The sequence below is a fragment of the Gadus chalcogrammus genome, chromosome 10, assembly GCF_026213295.1.
Source record: "Gadus chalcogrammus isolate NIFS_2021 chromosome 10, NIFS_Gcha_1.0, whole genome shotgun sequence".
In the NCBI taxonomy this organism is placed as follows: domain Eukaryota; kingdom Metazoa; phylum Chordata; class Actinopteri; order Gadiformes; family Gadidae; genus Gadus; species Gadus chalcogrammus.
Genome location: NC_079421.1, coordinates 15,667,424 through 15,685,071, shown reverse-complemented (window position 1 = coordinate 15,685,071; position 17,648 = coordinate 15,667,424). Strand labels below are relative to the sequence as shown.

The 17,648-nt window shown below is 48.7% G+C and overlaps 2 protein-coding genes across 4 annotated transcripts; both read left to right on the top strand.

Annotated features, from left to right (window-relative positions):
* Positions 1–142: 142 nt before the first annotated feature.
* On the top strand, positions 143–8,053 carry znf711 (zinc finger protein 711). Of its 3 annotated transcripts, XM_056600341.1 has the most exons (10): positions 143–425; positions 1,542–1,609; positions 1,701–1,798; positions 1,924–2,733; positions 2,842–2,988; positions 3,131–3,352; positions 3,469–3,606; positions 3,726–3,860; positions 4,142–4,198; positions 4,590–8,053. In XM_056600341.1, the coding sequence occupies exons 3-10, from the start codon at positions 1,720–1,722 to the stop codon at positions 5,768–5,770; spliced, it is 2,769 nt and encodes a 922-aa protein (XP_056456316.1). In that variant the 5' UTR covers positions 143–425; positions 1,542–1,609; positions 1,701–1,719; the 3' UTR covers positions 5,771–8,053. The 3 variants fall into 3 exon arrangements, with proteins under 3 accessions (XP_056456316.1, XP_056456319.1, XP_056456318.1); XM_056600344.1 differs by lacking the exon at positions 3,469–3,606; XM_056600343.1 differs by lacking the exon at positions 4,142–4,198.
* A 1,024-nt stretch (positions 8,054–9,077) lies between these two features.
* kctd12b (potassium channel tetramerisation domain containing 12b) lies at positions 9,078–10,668 on the top strand. The gene has a single exon (XM_056601012.1). The coding sequence runs from the start codon at positions 9,814–9,816 to the stop codon at positions 10,666–10,668; it is 855 nt and encodes a 284-aa protein (XP_056456987.1). The 5' UTR covers positions 9,078–9,813.
* Positions 10,669–17,648: the final 6,980 nt, after the last annotated feature.

The window sequence follows — 17,648 nt, the reverse complement described above, 5'->3', positions numbered from 1 at the left end:
ACCAACTCAATGAGCCCAATTTCTAAGAAAATGGCCTGCAGGCCTTGTCGGTGCCCTCCAAGTAAACACATCGTATTCACATGGAATATTATAATTATCAAACTCCTAATACGGCAATTTTATTCCCCCCCACCTTATTAAACTAAGTTTACATTAATGAAACGATGGCAGCAATGTAACTATGCTCTCCTATGCATGACGCAAATAGTAAGGGATCAGCGGTGAACGAGGCCACGCATTGTCTGCCCCCCGCCCTCCCTTCGGTTGTCAGGAAGCAACCTGATTGGCCGAGGCCTAGCAAAGAGTGGCCGGGGATCCAAAACTGCAGGCCGCACTTAGCTTACCGTTAAAAATAAACCAAAACAATAACAGACATAATTGCGAAGGGGAGATACGCCGATAGACTCAGACGACTTCGTTATCAGGTACAAATATTCTTAATCGATTAAAAGTATATATGGAATTGGGCACCAGGGCCCAGTCGGCCATAGCGGGCCGCTTTCAGACCTCAGCGACAACAACATGGTGGATAATGCAGAACCAGCCGCCGCGGCTAGGTTAGCACGCTAGCTAGCCAGCGCTGAGGGTACTAACGACTAAAACAGCGAAATGCGGGAAACGCAGATCTTGTATAATGGTTGCATTTATAGTTAATGGTCTTCCTTAAGTGTATGCATTGGACGTTGTCATCGTAGAGTATTGTAATTGCTCATTTGGTACACGTTTGCATTGTGTTATATTAGCATTTTTAGCTAAACAAAATGGCGATGGATTGAACAGTCGTAGCTTCTTGCTAGTTAGCGTTAGTGGGTGGAGGGCGGCTACCGCCCTAGTGTGTTGCATAACGTTTGCAGTGCTTTCATTGGCGGCAATGAATTCTGAGCGCGTGTGTTGTGCGGCATAGTATCCTGGGCACGAACAATAACAACTAATAAAGTGTCTTAACAGCGACTGGCGTGCACTAACCACATTCAGATTACAATAAAACGTGTTTCCCCCCGAAACGCAGACGCCCAGGATCAATGCTGCTATACTATTGGCATTGATGGACTGGCATTTCAAAAACTTTGCGCATTCCACACGTTAAAGCGAGTAGTCTCCATATATGTGAGAATGCTGTTTCTCCCTTATGGTTATGAGCACTTAAACGGTGGCGGTATCCCTTTGTCTTGTTTGGCTAATGAGTTCAACCAGCTCCAGGTGCATTGGTCCTCAAGTTAGTGTTGCCTGTAGTGCACCAAGTGGACACCTGATGGAGACAGTAGACATGAATGCTGCATGCTTCTTGTCATTGCTATCCAATATGCTCCTTTTGCATGCGTGGTTTCTAAATTCACACACACTTCAGTCCCTCTAAATAACAGACTGTTTATAAACGATTCCCCCCAGCTCATACTACTTCAACAACCGTATTGCATATAACTGCACTTTACTGCAGCAAAACATATGTAATAACAACAGCGTTCAGGTTGATATGTTTAGTCTCACAATCACACAATTCTGTAATCAGTGACAATGTTCAACCTTTATGTATCTTGCAGGGTTGCATCCCTGATGGAAGTCAGCCTCCTGTATAACCTATTGGTTGTATTTCACTAAACCTTGGCAGGTAAGTGTCCACTATGTGCAGTGATTAAATCCACATAGGCACACAGGGAAATGTTGAACACGCCATAATGCATTCTGTCATTTTCTTTCAGTGGTTTTCTGGTTGAAAACATGGACCATGGTGGAGGGGTGCTGGAGTTACATACACAGGAGCTGAAGATGCCCCACACGATGATCATGCAAGACTTTGGTAGGCGATGGGTTGGGAAGGCTGATTAATCATGTATTTATTTGCGATTCTGTATTGGTCGGCCACACTGTTAGACAACATTCTTATCTCCTTCGTCTCCTCTTCACTCTTTGTTGCATTTGCAGTGGCGGGAATAGGGGGTCTGGCTCACATCGACGGGGAGCATATCGTGGTGTCTGTGCCAGAGGGAATGCTTCTCTCCGATGTGATGACAGACGAAGGCATCTTGCTGGAGCACAGCCTTGAGGTGGAGGGCCTGGAGACCCAGGTGGAGGAGGGCCTGGAGACGGAGGTGGTGGAGAGCTTGGAGACCGACGTGGAGGGACTGGAGGCCGAGGTAGTTGACGGTCTGCAGACCCAGATAGTGGAGCTCCAAGCCCAGGTGGTGGATGGACTGGATGGGGAGGTGGAGGTCGAGGGTCTTGAGGTGGAGGACGTCGAGGCCCTGGAAGCCCATGTTGTGGAGGGGCTGGAGGAGGAGGAGGTAGAGGTGGAAGGCATGGAGGCAGAGGAGGTGGAAGGACTCGTGGTCGACGTCGGAGTAGAAAGTCACGAGATCGTCAACGAGGACCTGGTGTCGTCGGAGCACAGCGTCATCATGCCCGATAACATTCTGGGCTCGGAGGTCGCCATAGAGGAGGCTCTGGACCACCACCACCATCACCACCACCACGTCCTGACCTCGCAGCTCATCCAGGACTCGGACCACCACCACCACCACCACCACCACGACATGACGGACCAGGTGTTTGTGGCCGAGCTGCTGTCGGACCACCAGGACAACACGCTGGACCAGCAGCTGGTGTCGGAGGGCGTGATGGTGGCCGACAGGGAGACCATCATCCACGAGGAGCTGCCGGCCGAGTCGGTGGACCTGCAGACCGACGGGGACGACGACGCCCGGAGCAGCTCTGAGGACTACCTCATGATCTCCTGTAAGCCACACAGCTCGCTCGGCGGCCCTGCGTTTCCTCAGACTCACTCAGGCATACGTGCGTGTGATAATGTTGTTGACCGAGTTTTGTTCTTTTCCATCACTGTAGTGGACGAGGTGGGGGAGAAGCTGGACATAGGGGACACGCCTCTGGAGATCAGCACTGAGGTGATGGAGGACAAGGAAGCCAAAGAGCAGGATGAGTCGGAGGTCATCAAGGTCTACATTTTCAAAGCTGAAGCGGACGACGATTTGGGCAAGTGCCCTTAAGAGAAACTTTGATAACATAATAATAATCCTGATCGATCAATTGACGTTTTTTTCTTTCCTAAAGGTCCAAATGATTTGACTTGGAAAGGAGTCGTGACATTAACTCCATTGTTTCTATGGTCTTGCAGGGGGAACCGAGGTGATAACGGAGGACGACTATCAGAACGGGCATCCCGACCCGGAGGCGGCGTCGTCCGGGCGACTCGGCGTCGGCCGCGACAAGATGATCTACATGTCGGTCAAGAACCGGACCAAAGTAGACGACGACGACGACGACACAGAGGAAGATGACGACGAGGACGAGGATGACGACGAGAGTGACGAAGACGACGAGGACGACGAAGACATGAGTAAGTAGTCCACGCGATCAAGCCCTGCTGAAGCGCACGCCGCCAGCTTGGGCCACCACCCCATCGTAAATCCCTAGGACGCTGTTCAACGCACTGTTTCCCCTGACTGTTTGTAGATGAGAGTGACATGGCTGAACAGGTGTATATGGAGGTGGTAGTAGATCAGGAGGAGGAGGCTGCAGCACAGCCAACCGAGCTTCATGACTCCATAAACAACAAGATGTTTGTGCCCGTGTCCTGGGCAAATTCTTATGGTAAAGATGGCAATTTTGTAGCATGACAGTCGCACCGATGGATGGATGCTAGTGTTCAGGGTTCACACCAAAGGACCGCACTCCTCGCCTGGCGTCACCATCTGACGTGTTGTGTGCAGGTAACTGTATCGACGCGGGGAAGAACGGGGGCACCACGCCGTTCCTGCAGATCAGGGACAACATGGGCGCCAACCGCCTCCTCAAGACCAAGACCAAGAAGAAGAAAAAGGGCAATATGCGGCAGTGCCAGACCGGTATGGGCTGCATATAACAACGCACGCGCACACACGCACACATAATGACAAACATGCATACACACATAACAGGTATTTGATTGATGAATCTTATTATATCAAATGTCCATAACACAAATTGTTAGGGCTCTGCTGGCCAATCATTTAATATTACATGTCAGTAGCAGCGTATTGTCACAGTATTAATAGAGCGTGATTAATTTTTCATATCTAATTTCCTATTGTTATTTTTTGATGCAAATAAATAATGGCCCAGCTTTATCGACTGCTCCCCCACACAGGGTCCACAATTAACACCTTCCACCAGCCAATGGCGGAAAATTTTGACGAATCTGCAGGTAAAGAAATTCAGGGTTCCATATTAAAACAATTGCATCTGGGGTATATAGTTTTCCACTATCGCAAGTAGAAAAGCAAGCTTCTAAAAGTTAATTTTGGACCCTCCTCCCATTTTAAACTCGTGCCACTGGAGTCGAGCGAAGCCAAATGTATTTCACAATGTATTTGTTGAACATCCAAGATGGATCTAAAACAGTATAAGAATATTTTGATACATCTTGAATATTCTCTTCAAATTTGGTAACCATCAATGAAGTAAGGCACACGCTTGTTTTGCATGTTTTGCATTTTACAATGATATTATAGTGTACAAGAATTCCCTGTTTACAAGCCAACAGCTTTTCAACATCCGCCCTGTGTCCCCCCCCCCCCCCCCCTCGGTTTCCCCAGCCGTCATCATCGGGCCGGACGGTCTGCCGCTGACCGTCTACCCCTGCCACCTCTGCGGGAAGAAGTTCCGCTCCCGGGTCTTCCTGAAGTGCCACATGAAGAACCACCCCGACCACCTGCTGAAGAAGAAGTACCAGTGCACCGACTGCGACTTCACCACCAACAAGAAGGTCAACTTCCACAACCACCTAGAGAGCCACAAGCTGCTCAGCCACCACAGCGAGCGCTCGCCCGAGTACACGGAGTACGCCCGGCGCTACCACGAGTCCAGCCCGCTGGGCTCGGACAAGCTCATCGTGAAGGACCGCGAGCCCAAGCTGCACCACTGCAAGCACTGCGCCTACGAGACGGCCGAGCAGGGCCTGCTGAACCGCCACATGCTGGCGTCGCACAGCAAGAACTTTGCCCACGTGTGCGTGGAGTGCGCCAAGGGCTTCCGCCACCCGTCGGAGCTCAAGAAACACATGCGCACGCACACGGGCGAGAAGCCCTACCTGTGCCCGCACTGCGACTTCCGCTGCGCCGACCAGTCCAACCTAAAGACTCACATCAAGAGCAAGCACGGCGCCGACCTGCCCTTCAAGTGCAGCCACTGTCCGCAGGCGTATGCCGACGCGCGCGAGCTGCAGCGGCACATAGAGATGGTGCAGGGCCACAAGACCCACCAGTGCCCCCACTGCGAGCACAAGAGCACCAACTCCAGCGACCTGAAGCGCCACATCATCTCGGTGCACACCAAGGACTTCCCGCACCAGTGCGACGTGTGCGAGAAGGGCTTCCACCGGCCGTCGGAGCTGAAGAAGCACGCCGAGACGCACAAGGGCAACAAGGTGCACCAGTGCCGCCACTGCAACTTCAACGCGCCCGACACCTTCACCCTGAGCCGCCATATCCTGTCGCTGCACACCAAGGACCTGCCGTTCAAGTGCAAGCGCTGCCGGCGGGGCTTCCGGCACCCGGCGGAGCTGAAGAAGCACATGAAGACGCACAGCGGCCGCAAGGTCTACCAGTGTCAGTTCTGCGAGTACAACAGCACGGACGCTTCGGGCTTCAAGCGGCACGTCATCTCCATCCACACCAAGGACTACCCGCACCGCTGCGACTACTGCACCAAGGGCTTCAGGCGGCCCTCGGAGAAGAGCCAGCACATAGCCCGGCATCACAAAGACATGTTGATGTGAGGTTGTCTCACACACACACACACACACACACACACACACACACACACACACACACACACACACACACACACACACACACACACACACACACACACACACACACACACACACACACACACACACACACACACACACACACACACACACACACGCACACACTCCTCTCCCCCCCCCAGGAAACGCACCCACTGCTGTTCTCACTCTTAAGGACCAAGGGTTAACGGATGTGGACGGTCATGGGTGGAGATGACGACCGTGACGTAAGACGTTCTCGTTGACCGTTCTGTGTGTTGACGTGAGTCCGACCTCCAAGCTCCCCAACACCCCCTAAAAACAATGCAAGGAAGGGTGAGACTTGGAGATTGTGCAAAGAATAACAGGAGTCAAAAGTAGGGGGACAGCTGTAATTTCTGTCATGTTTTGTTGCAAAAGAATCACATATGTACGTATATATTCAGGGTTTCAAAATTTCTATATTTTTATACCCCTCAGCTGTAATGCTGCAAGAAGACGACTGTGTCCTGTATTATAGAACGTGGTGCTTTGTGAACGTCACGCCAGGTAGACAGTATGGAACAAGTACCGGGGGGACCTGCCTCCCTTCCAGTATATCCCCTCCCCCGATCCCAACCCCCCCCTTAAATAACCAGCTTTTAGCCACACCATTTGTTTTTAACGCCATCATGCCATTGTTCTAGAGGGGCAGGAGGATGCTTGCACACAAATGGCTTTGTAACCATGTTTACATGCATAATACAAGGATATTTCACAAATTTACCAGTTGCGCTTCACGTTTTCTGTACACAGTGGTCATGAGTCTGGTTGAACTAATCATGTAGAATGTACATAGCGTTGCAGATGTTTAACGTGTGAGTCCATGTGGTTTTTATAACTGTCACGTGGTGTTTGGGGGAAAGCAGAAATGGAGATGCAATTGATACATTAATGGAATATCCCTTTTTTTTCTGTGAACAGGTTAACAAAGAAAACACATTTATTACACACAAAACCTTTTCCCACAGATCCGTTTTTCGAACATTGTATTCTTGCATCAATGTTTTCATGCTCCCATGGGTTTCACAGTAAGGCCTGACTTCAGAGTCTGAGATGATCTGCTGTGAAGTGGGTGTGTGTGTTAGAGCTGCTGCTGAACGGTGATTGATGGGAAGGACGTGTGCTCGGCAGACTACCTGAGTTGCAATCATGTCCAGCATCGTTGTTCACGCTTAACTCCTCGAGCATTGATTTTAGGCCAATCAGCGAATAATTTCTTCTGTTTGTTTTCTTTATGTTTCACACGCATCAATACCATTAACTGATGAAAGCCCCATGCTTGAGTCAGTAGAAAGCACTTTAATTTTTTTTTCTTTTTGTGTATGAGAAGTATGTGTCGTTCTGGTATAATGGACGATTGTGGATGTGACCAGATGAGAGTGTTTTTGATTGCAATCTCTTGTTCTGATGTTAAAAAAATATATTGTTTTGTTCAAGAAGAGTCTTGTTGCGAGTGAAACCATCTATTGTTCTGTATATGGTTAAGTGATTGGGTTTTGTGTTAATGTTTGTGCTCACTAACATCGGTTCCCAAAGGCCCAGGCCTACCTAACTGAATCCCAAACGGGAGCTATACCCTTTCAACAAAATGGTTGACAAATTGGCATTAGTCTTAAGAGTATGCACATATGCTGTCATCATAAAAAGGAATTGTGGTATATATTAAGATCCATACATTTGTGTACCTTTTTAGCCTTTTTTTTTTTTTCAGTCTGATTGTGGATAAACTACTGGTGGGGAGGATCCAAAATAAACGATTATCTTTTAATATTGGTCGGTGCCTTTTTTCGATTCCTCGATTATCTTTTTATATTTATCTGTGCCTTTTCGATTCCTCTAGGTAGCAGCTGTTCCTCTCCCCCTTACAGCGTCAGGGTTATCAAGAAGAAGACAGGCTGGGTTGGAATAGGAGGGCAACGGTAAAAAGTGAAACTGCAGTACTTAAGATCACAGTGTCATTATGAAGGGACAGCAATTTCTATAATTGGAATTTTTGAAGAATTGTTGATAAGGGACCTCCTGTAGAATATTGCACTGTTGGCATTTCATATTGCTAAGTCGAGTCCTTACTCCCTGCTGCCACCTGTCAACATAAGATGCATGAAGCTTTATCCTGCGGGAAATGAAGCTGTATAGAACCAGTTTTGCATTGGCATGGACACTTAATCAGCAAGTCCTTGTCTTCAGCTCCTACAGAATATCACCCATCAATCACACGTTGCAGCGGTCAGCATTGTATGGTGCAGATGCCTTTTTACCCTGAAAAATATATGAGTGGATTTTTATCTTTGATACAAAGACTGAACACTGGATGATAATCCCCTGCCCTTCTTTAATCTTGTTTTATAATTGTGGACTGACTGATTGACATCCCCCTAATACATTAGTGTGCTGTTAATTGGGACAGCCATGCACCTATAGAGAACACCTTAATTTACTCAATAATCGTGTTTTTAGGCTCTCCTTATGTTTGCATAATTTGCTATGGGATAATAGTGATTGGATGATCACTATAAAAAATAATGAATAGCATTTGGGCTGCCAGAGAATATTGAAAAGCCTTTTACTACCCCTCCCCCCCCCCCAACATACCTCGTGGTGTTGTTGCACCTCCAGAGTAAATGGTTGACAAGTCAGTCCACAGCGCAGGATTCCGCAAGAGACCTGTGGGGCCCGCTGGGAAATCAGGACCAGATTGCTCCCAGTCTGACAAATAACAAACAAGACTTGCTGGGCCTGGGCTGCACCGCACTTGGAAGGAGTAAATAAAGGACCATTTCGTCTGTACGTGTACACAGGTTCAATTAAGGCCAGTCCATCAGTTTGGACCTAGTCAACATCATTATTAATTTACAAGAAGAGTAATCGGAATTTACGTTAATGTATGCTATAGGCAAACACTAGATGTCACTATTATTCCGTCTCTGGCGTGAAATGGTTTAAAATAAAGATAGCGTTTTTAGTTGTTTTCGTATAGTTGTCGTAAGACTAGAATTTATAGAATTGTAACAGTTCTCCAGGAGGCAAAAAAATCGGAGCAATATTCAATTAGCCTACACGCTTTACATTGCACATTGTACATAGCATGCATGTGATTTAAATAACTATTATTGCGACGTGATATAAACCAACTAGGACTATCTCTCGCCAAAACGAGAGAGAAGAAAAAAACGAATTAGTGATTTGTATTTTTTTTTTTTTCAAGACGGAGCCTGGACGTCAGCCAGGAAACGTCATCGGTGGGTAGGTGTGGTTAGCACATACATAATACACACCGTCCTCATCGCAGCACAGTAGTACGGGCTGACACGCGATCGCATATCCGAAGCGCTAGAGCGGCCGAGAGATCTCCCTGCGTGTGTGCGTCTCGAGTGATGGAGAAGCATTGTTTTTATTCTTAAATCTACCGCTCACTAGCGTTACATTCGGGAGGTTGATCGTCGTCCGCCAGGCTTTACCTTTACGGGACATCTACTGGGAGAACTGCCCAACTATGGATTGCCTCATTGAAGTTGGGCCACCCGATCCTGTCTCCGCCTAGACAACTGACCCAAGATTTATAGGGAAAGGCATAAAAGGAATGTTGTGTTACCTGCGTTACCGTTTATTAGAAATCCTCGCTAATTGTCATTAATAGTTTTCATTGCCAATGTTCAAATCTGTGTATGCGTAAAAAAAAAGGACACGGGCATCTAGTATCCGCAACCTGGTACCTGCGGATATGCAGTGCGCTATATATTTATAATTGACATCTGTTTCTTGGAAATATTTTTCGTGTTATTATATTTTCTGCGGGTGCAAAACTGTACACGTTGTGCGCGGATCGTTTTTGAACAAGTAGCCTAGGAAGTGCGCTCATTGCAGATCCCACCAGATCCCACCATCCACCTTTTCGCCATAGGCCTACCACTGTAGTGCAATTGACAACACAGTGTCCATTAGGCTACTGTTTTAAGGCGGAACTCATATCGCCATCCTAGGATTTAGCCATGGCTTTACCAGACAGCAGCATCCCTGGGGACGAAGTTGGCTTCCCAGAGATTATTGAGCTGAACGTCGGTGGCCAAGTGTACATCACGCGCTATTCTACCCTCACTAGCGTGCCAGACTCTCTCCTGTGGGACATGTTCAGTCAGAAGTCGACCAAAGGACTGGCCCGGGACACGAAAGGCAGGTTCTTTGTGGACCGCGACGGCTTCCTGTTCCGTTACATCCTGGACTACATGCGGGACCAGCAGCTGGTTCTCCCGGACCACTTCCCCGAGCGCGGACGGCTGCAGCGCGAGGCCGAGTTCTTCAACCTGCCCGAGCTCGTCAAGCTCCTGGCGCCCAAAATCAGCAAGCAGAACTCCCTGGGGGACGAGGGCTGCCAGAGCGACCCCGAGGACGCCTCCCCCGGGCTGGAGACCGGCCGCCACATGGGCTCCCTGGGGGCGGCGGCGGCGGCCTGCGCCAGCCTGGTCCCGGGAGGCCTGGACGCCAGCAAGCGCTCAGGCTTCATCACCATCGGCTACCGGGGCTCGTACACCCTGGGCCGCGACAGCCAGACCGACGCCAAGTTCAGGCGGGTGGCGCGCATCATGGTGTGCGGGAAGACGTCCCTGGCCAAGGAGGTGTTCGGCGAGACCCTGAACGAGAGCCGGGACCCCGACCGCCCGCCGGAGCGCTACACGTCGCGCTACTATCTCAAGTTCACCTTCCTGGAGCAGGCCTTCGACAAGCTGGCCGACTCCGGCTTCCACATGGTGGCCTGCAACTCCACGGGCACCTGTGCCTTTGCCCACGAGCAGACGGACGACAAGATCTGGACCAGCTACACTGAATATGTGTTCTACCGTGAGTGACACCCCCCGCCCGGCCTTATTCTCCCAGGGCCACCCCCCCCCGCCCCGACCCCACCCTCCACCATCCTCTCAGCCACAAAGTGCCCCCCCTCCGGCCCCCTTCTCGATCCTCCCTGCCCAACTCTACGCGTCCCGTGGTCCTCCTGAGCTCGGGCGGCACCGGTAGACGACGTTCTCCATCTCCTCTCCTCCTGGAATCCCTCGGTTCCCGGCCCGCAGACCTCTGCCTGTAGACACGTGAACCCGCAACCACACCGTCTCCGCCGTCAGCCGAATCCTCTCCAGGTGAACCCCTGCGACCCCCCCCCAGCATTCCTGCTCCTCCTCATCCTCCTGCTCTTCCTCCTCCTCCTCCTCAAATCCCCTTCCCATCCAGGCAGGGTGCCCTACTTCTAAGCCCCAGCTTCGGTCTCCTTCCAAATGAAAACCAGCCCCCAAAAACTCCAGCCTCACATCCATCTCCAGAATCCCTGACTGCTGGAATCCTACAACCCAAACCTTTTCCTCTTGCAAAGGCTTGATTTTCTTCTGTGTACTTTTCCCCCCTGCGTTTGCGTCGACCAAGCACAATGCTATATCTGATAGACAGTGTGTCAAAACGAACCGCCTGTGTTGCCGTGTGACTTTAGCGCCTGTCATAATAGAAAAGGGCTTCAAAGGGTGCCAGAGATCTGCAGTGCTATAGTCGTACAGTACCCTCTCCGCTTACTCCAGCAAATCAGTCTCTCTCTCTCTCGCTCTCTCTACTCTGAACTAAATTACCAAATAATTGGACATCTTATCAGCCATGAGGGATGGGAACAGCACCCAGCACAAGAAAGAAGAGGGACACGAAAATATTTTTTTTTCTCTTCAATTTGTATTAAATGTGTCCCTTAACATTTAATATATGTTTTTTTTATTTTTCTTATTTTCTGCGAACAGACCATAGCTGCACTGTTCTATGATTGATTGCTGTCCTAGGGGTTGTTTTTGTTAAGGCTGTGCTTATTAAGCCGCAAGGACACAAAGCAATTCAGTCTTTTTTTTATGTTAACGGATGACACTGGTGTATGCACCTTTTGAATTGTGCTACAATATCTGCGAAAAGTGGAAGAAACAATGAGTGCTGCCAGTTGCCACATAAGGAGTATGTATTGATTGTCCACTGGAGAATCCAGTATTTTAATCAGCTAGGGGGGGTGGGGGAGAGAGAAAAGGTGTTCTATCACATTCATCCCCCTGCACTCTCTCTTCAGGCTCTCTCTGTGTAACCCTGCGTTGTCGCGTTACATTGTTTAATCATGAGAAAAAGTCAAGGTTTGTGCCACAAGAAATACGTTAAACGTAGACTTGGCAGCCCACCTTATTCCACTGTTGAGTGTCCTGTAATCATTAATGCTATTGATGACCCTTCAGTTCAGTATTACAGTTATAGCTTCTGCATATTTGATGTTTGCTCTCGCTTACTGAAAAAGAATGCCCATGGGAAGGATACAATAGCATTGTAACACCTATAATAATATCATATATAGCCGATACGAGGGGTCTTATTCACCAGCTGAGAGAGTAGGCTGTGATGTGTTGGTGGTCCCGAGACCGGTTGTAGCAGCACAGATTTAAAAGGTGTATTATCAGGTATAGCCTCAGGATAGGTATGCACATCATATACCTCGTACACACGTGACAAGCGACAATATAAAAACACACCCAACACGATTTCAACCTCCTCTCCCTTCAGACTGGTGATATTAGAGTGTAAGAGCAGAGTTAGCAGGTAGACAAAGTGTTCTACAAGCTAAGTCCGAGCAGGAGAGAACAGACTGAGCGCGAGGTAGACTTTCCGTGGAGAAAGTGGCAGGGAGGTTTGACCGCGTAGGTTTTAATTTGAGCCATGGTGTGAGCTGAGAGGTCATAGCCATGGTAGAGTTACTGACAGTGATGATAAACGTGTTCTTCAATGTCTACAGCCAGACGGGCGAGCCCTCTGTTTTACAGTGACACAGAGCTCTGTTGACGTGACGGCTCCATATATATATTAGGTTGTAGCTACGTGGTCTGGCCTCAGAGACATACAGCAACATACTAGTGAAGTGTTTAATGGAAATTGATACTGATATTTGTTGAATAAAAGTCATTTTTCCATTTTTTTTCTCTATCTCCATTTATGCATTTGCCAACATAAATGCTGTATTGACTGATTAAAAAGTGAACTTATGTTAAGTGTGTAATAAATGGAAACGATTATAAAGGCCTTTCTATAGTTTAATAGTTGCAAATATGAGCTGCCTGCAGTGCCATTTTATAAAATAATTGAACTTCAGCATAATTATAAAGATAACTATATAACCCGAAGGGCATGTTTTTTCATTCCTTTCATCTGCCTTACTGGCTCTATTTAAGTAGCTATTAAATTATATCCGTATTTTATTCCTAGATTAGTATGTTTAAGAGTTGACTATCAAAACAAGTTGTACTGAGGAAAAACAGCATTCTGTCAATCACATTGCAAAACCGTTGTGTTGACGCCAAATAATCTCTCTCATTAAACATAGCACAGCATTTGTTAATCACAAAGTCTAGTCTTCCCACTAAACACAAATTCCCAAATTAACTTCCATTAACAATAGCATTAATCCATTAATGCTAGTAATAATCCATTAATGGCAAGTCATGACTTGCGTGCTTACAGACACACAGACAGCAGTGCAGGGAATTTCGGACGCCGGTGTCTTTTCCGCCACCCTGAAATGTTAGGGTTGCCTTGGGGCGCAACATTCAACACTAGGCAAGGGGAGGATTGAGAAAAGCGTCCATTTGACAAGTTGTGATGAAGTGCACTTTGGGATTGTAGTACGCTGATAAAAGCTTCAAATATTTAGCATGAGTGCCTTTTTGACGAGCAGGTCTATGTCACTCTATTGGTTGAACCTTCCCAACCAGCGTTGAATAAATAAAACATAATTTCTCATCTGGCCTGCCTTGCTGTGTTCCAGTAAAGCATATGCAACCATTTTTGGTAAAATGTTAAGACAAAACCATTCAGTAAATCACAAACATAGGTCCATCATGTATCTTCATGATTTAACATGTACCTCTCACACACTGTGCTGGGATCAGTCCTGACTTGTTTAACATGGCAACCCTTTTACATCTCCTCCACCTTTCACTAGTCATTTTCTTCGCAGCTGATCTAATCACGCAGGGAAAGCAATGACTCTGAGTCTCACCTAATAGACTCAAGTACCAGTCCTGGTTATGTCTGTAATCTTGTCCTCCTAGAGCACTTTCCCTATCTTGTAGTGATTTTAAACCTATGTTTTATCCTCTTGGCCACCACCTGCCACTCTACATGGCAACATGCCCTCGATTCCCTAGGAGCCCCCGTCCTATCTTAGTATCCAGGCCCCTTGTCTCCCGGGCAGCATGGTACCTGTTTGGATTAATAGAAGGAGAGAGCGAGAGAGAGAGCGAGAGAGAGAGAGAGAGAGAGAGAGAGAGAGAGAGAGAGAGAGAGAGAGAGAGAGAGAGAGAGAGAGAGAGAGAGAGAGAGAGAGAGAGAGAGAGTGAGAGGGAGAGAGAGAGAGTGAGAGGGAGAGAGAGAGAGAGAGAGAGAGAGAGAGAGAGAGAGAGAGAGAGAGAGAGAGAGTGAGAGGGAGAGAGAGAGAGTGAGAGGGAGAGAGAGAGAGAGAGAGAGAGAGAGAGAGAGAGAGAGAGAGAGTGAGAGAGAGAGAGAGAGAGAGAGAGAGTGAGTGAGAGGGAGAGAGGTGGAGGGGGCGAGTAAGGAGGGGAGCAGGAAGGGATCTACGTCATTGGAAAATGGATTGGATGAGATGTGGCAGAGAAAGAGGCACATAAATGGTGGGCAGATGGCTGATGGGAAGACACATGAACAAGTGTGGCTGCTGTTCAATCAAACCCCTTTCCTGTTTCTAGCATAAAAATGACCCAAGTGTTTTGGATATTTTCTTCTGCGTTGTGTTGACACTGAAACTGTACCCTCACTGGACTATTCGGCCCTATAATCCATTTTCTGCTCGACAGTGGAGCCAAATTAATATGTACCCATATTTAAACCGGCTCATAGAATTACATCGGCTGTAAGGAGCGAATGCAACCTCTCCCCGATTTTGCACTTGCCTCCTGGTCTGATAGTGAGTGTGTGTGTGTGTGTGTGTGTGTGTGTGTGTGTGTGTGTGTGTGCGTGCGTGCGTGCGTGCGTGCGTGCGTGCGTGCGTGCGTGCGTGCGTGCGTGCGTGCGTGCGTGCGTGCGTGCGTGCGTGCGTGCGTGCGTGCGTGCGTGCGTGCGTGCGTGCGTGCGTGCGTGCGTGCGTGCGTGCGTGCGTGTGTGTGCATGTGTATGTGTTGTCTTCTGAGTGTGCCTATTCACATATGGCAGCATGGAGCACTAAATATCTTCTGTATCTACTTTGATGCACATATCAGTGCTGATGAGAGTAACAACAGGAACAGGATGCCATTAGCTGGCACACATTAGGGTCTGTTGGTATGGTAACATGGTAGAGAGACAAACGGCTAGGTGTATCAGGTCGATGTAGGGTGGCGAGAGAGATGTTTGTTTTGGGTCAAAGCAAGCCCATCTGGATTTGGCCAGGCACCAAATCAACAGGGTAAGTGGTGTGAGACTAGTTGATGTTGGTTCAGTGTCAAACTCCAAAGCACTTTATAATAATATTGCCTAACATTCACCCATTTGTACACACATTCACACACCAACGTCAACCAATGCAAGGCAGCAGCCAGCTTGTCGGAGCGGTTAGGGTTAGGTGTCTTGCTCAGGGACACCTCGACGCTCGGGTCGGAGGCACCGGGGATTGAACTAGTAACCTTCTGCTCACCAGTCAACTAGTGATGGGCGATTCGCCAACGATTCGGTCAGAACGAATGAATCCCGAAGGTGAACGACAAGAACTGATTTCCAAAACAAGAGAACTGATTATTATTTTTTAAACATTAAACAAAAATATGGTCACGTTTTCCGAGCACCGTCACCGTCTGAGACCTTCTGGTATTTTAAAAGGCTCCATTTACAGGCATACCATATTGCTTTTAAATGGTACCGTATTCTAAAGCAAAGGGGTGAGGCCAGACACCTGAGTTTCCCTGCCAAACGACAGACCATATGACTTAACGAACTGAACAGAACAGAACTGAACTGAATGAACGAATCAAACAAACGATTTGTGATAGTGAAGGAACTGAATCCTGATAAATCCTGATTCCCGGAAAATAATGGTTTTCCGGGAATCACATACACACAAAAACACATACACACACACACACACACACACACACACACACACACACACACACACACACACACACACACACACACACACACACACACACACACACAACCAGACACACACACACACACACACACACACACACACACACACACACACACACACACACACACACACACACACACACACACACACACACACACACACAGAAACATAAACATGCACACATGCAATGAGTGACTCGAAGGACGCTGTGAAAGCCTCCTCCCAATTGTCTACTTGACATATTAGGGTCTTTATTGTAATTGGTGAGCCTCTAACGGTTTGGAGCAGGGAAGGGAAGAAAAAACGCACCAACAAGAAAACCGGCAAACCAGTCCTTCACCCTGGAGCTCTGTTGACAGCCACAAGTACCCGCTTATAAAGAGCAGAATCCTGGACCAATGAATGAGTGCGAAGGGAGAGATAGCGAAAGCAGGGACGAGAGCGAGAGTGCGTGAGAGCGCGATAGAGAATGAGAGCGAAGGAGAGTGAGGGAAAAAGAACAGGAGAGATTGTGATGAAGAGAGTGAGCGAGCGAGAGAGAGCGAGCATCGGAGAGAGAGAGAGAGAGAGAGAGAGAGAGGGAGAGCAAGAGAGAGAGAGAGAGAGAGAGCGAGAGCGAGAGCGAGAGCAAACATGAGAGAGAGAGAGAGAGAGAGAGAGAGAGAGAGAGAGAGAGAGAGAGAGAGAGAGAGAGAGAGAGAGAGAGAGAGAGAGAGACAGAGAGAGAGACAGAAACAGAGACAGAGACAGAGACAGAGAGAGAGAGTGGAAGCACCCCCCCTGGGGGGCCCACGGTCCCAGCTGAAAGGTTTCTTGCCACTGCTTCTGCATTCAGCCCTCAGTGGTGGTCACGTGTGTGAAGGGGGAGTGTGGGCTGACTACAATATGCACAAGTGGCTTTTTCTTTCATTCTTTTTTCTTTCGTGGTGAGGCAGGAGAGCTCTGACGAAGGTCAGGTATCTGTGGCCTGTGAAGAGAGCCAGAGACTTTCACGGTTCTCTTGAGTCTTCGGTCTGTGTTTCCGTGACGATGCCGGCATTCCGCCCACGGCCGACTTGGAAGCGATGTAAAGTAGCGCACGCTCGAGGCCCCTGTGTCGCATTGTGTGTTCGGCTTTAATGCGGGAAGAGAGGGCGGGGAGGGGGGTGGGGGGAAGAGAGGGGGCGGTGGGGGGAAATTAGCCAGATGTGGACTCAACACAAAACTGCAGTGTTGTGACCTACATCCACTGGACCCATATCCATCCCCCCCCCCCCCCTCCCTGAATACCTCTCCTTTCGGGGACAGCAGATGTCTCAAAACATATTGATAGGGCGTCGCCTCGGGAACCACCAGCCTGCGAGGTCAGGCAGGCCCTCCTCTTCCTCTCCACTGCGAGATGGTGAGGAGGAGTAATCTGGGAACCAAGAGTGTTTCACCGCCTCCTTCTCTGGTCCAAACTGGTCTCTCTCTCTCTCTCTCTCTCTCTCTGTGTCTCTCTCTCTTTCTGTCTGTCTCTCTCTCTCTCTCTCTCTCTCTCTCTCTCTCTCTGTGTCTCTCTCTCTTTCTGTCTGTCTGTCTGTCTCTCTCGTCCTCATCTCCTCTCTTCGCATCCTCATCCGCCCCTCCCACCCCTCGTCCTCTCTCTTCTCTCCTCCTCCTCTCTCTTCCATCTCTCACCTCTCTCTCTCTCCCCTCTCTCTCGCTCTC

Coding starts and splice junctions, on each gene's coding strand:
- znf711 (XM_056600341.1), top strand. CDS start 1,720: ATGGACCATGGTGGAGGGGTGCTGGAGTTACATACACAGGAGCTGAAG. Junction 2,734..2,841: donor GGACTACCTCATGATCTCCT/GTAAGCCACACA, acceptor CCATCACTGTAG/TGGACGAGGTGGGGGAGAAG. Junction 2,989..3,130: donor TGAAGCGGACGACGATTTGG/GCAAGTGCCCTT, acceptor ATGGTCTTGCAG/GGGGAACCGAGGTGATAACG.
- kctd12b (XM_056601012.1), top strand. CDS start 9,814: ATGGCTTTACCAGACAGCAGCATCCCTGGGGACGAAGTTGGCTTCCCA.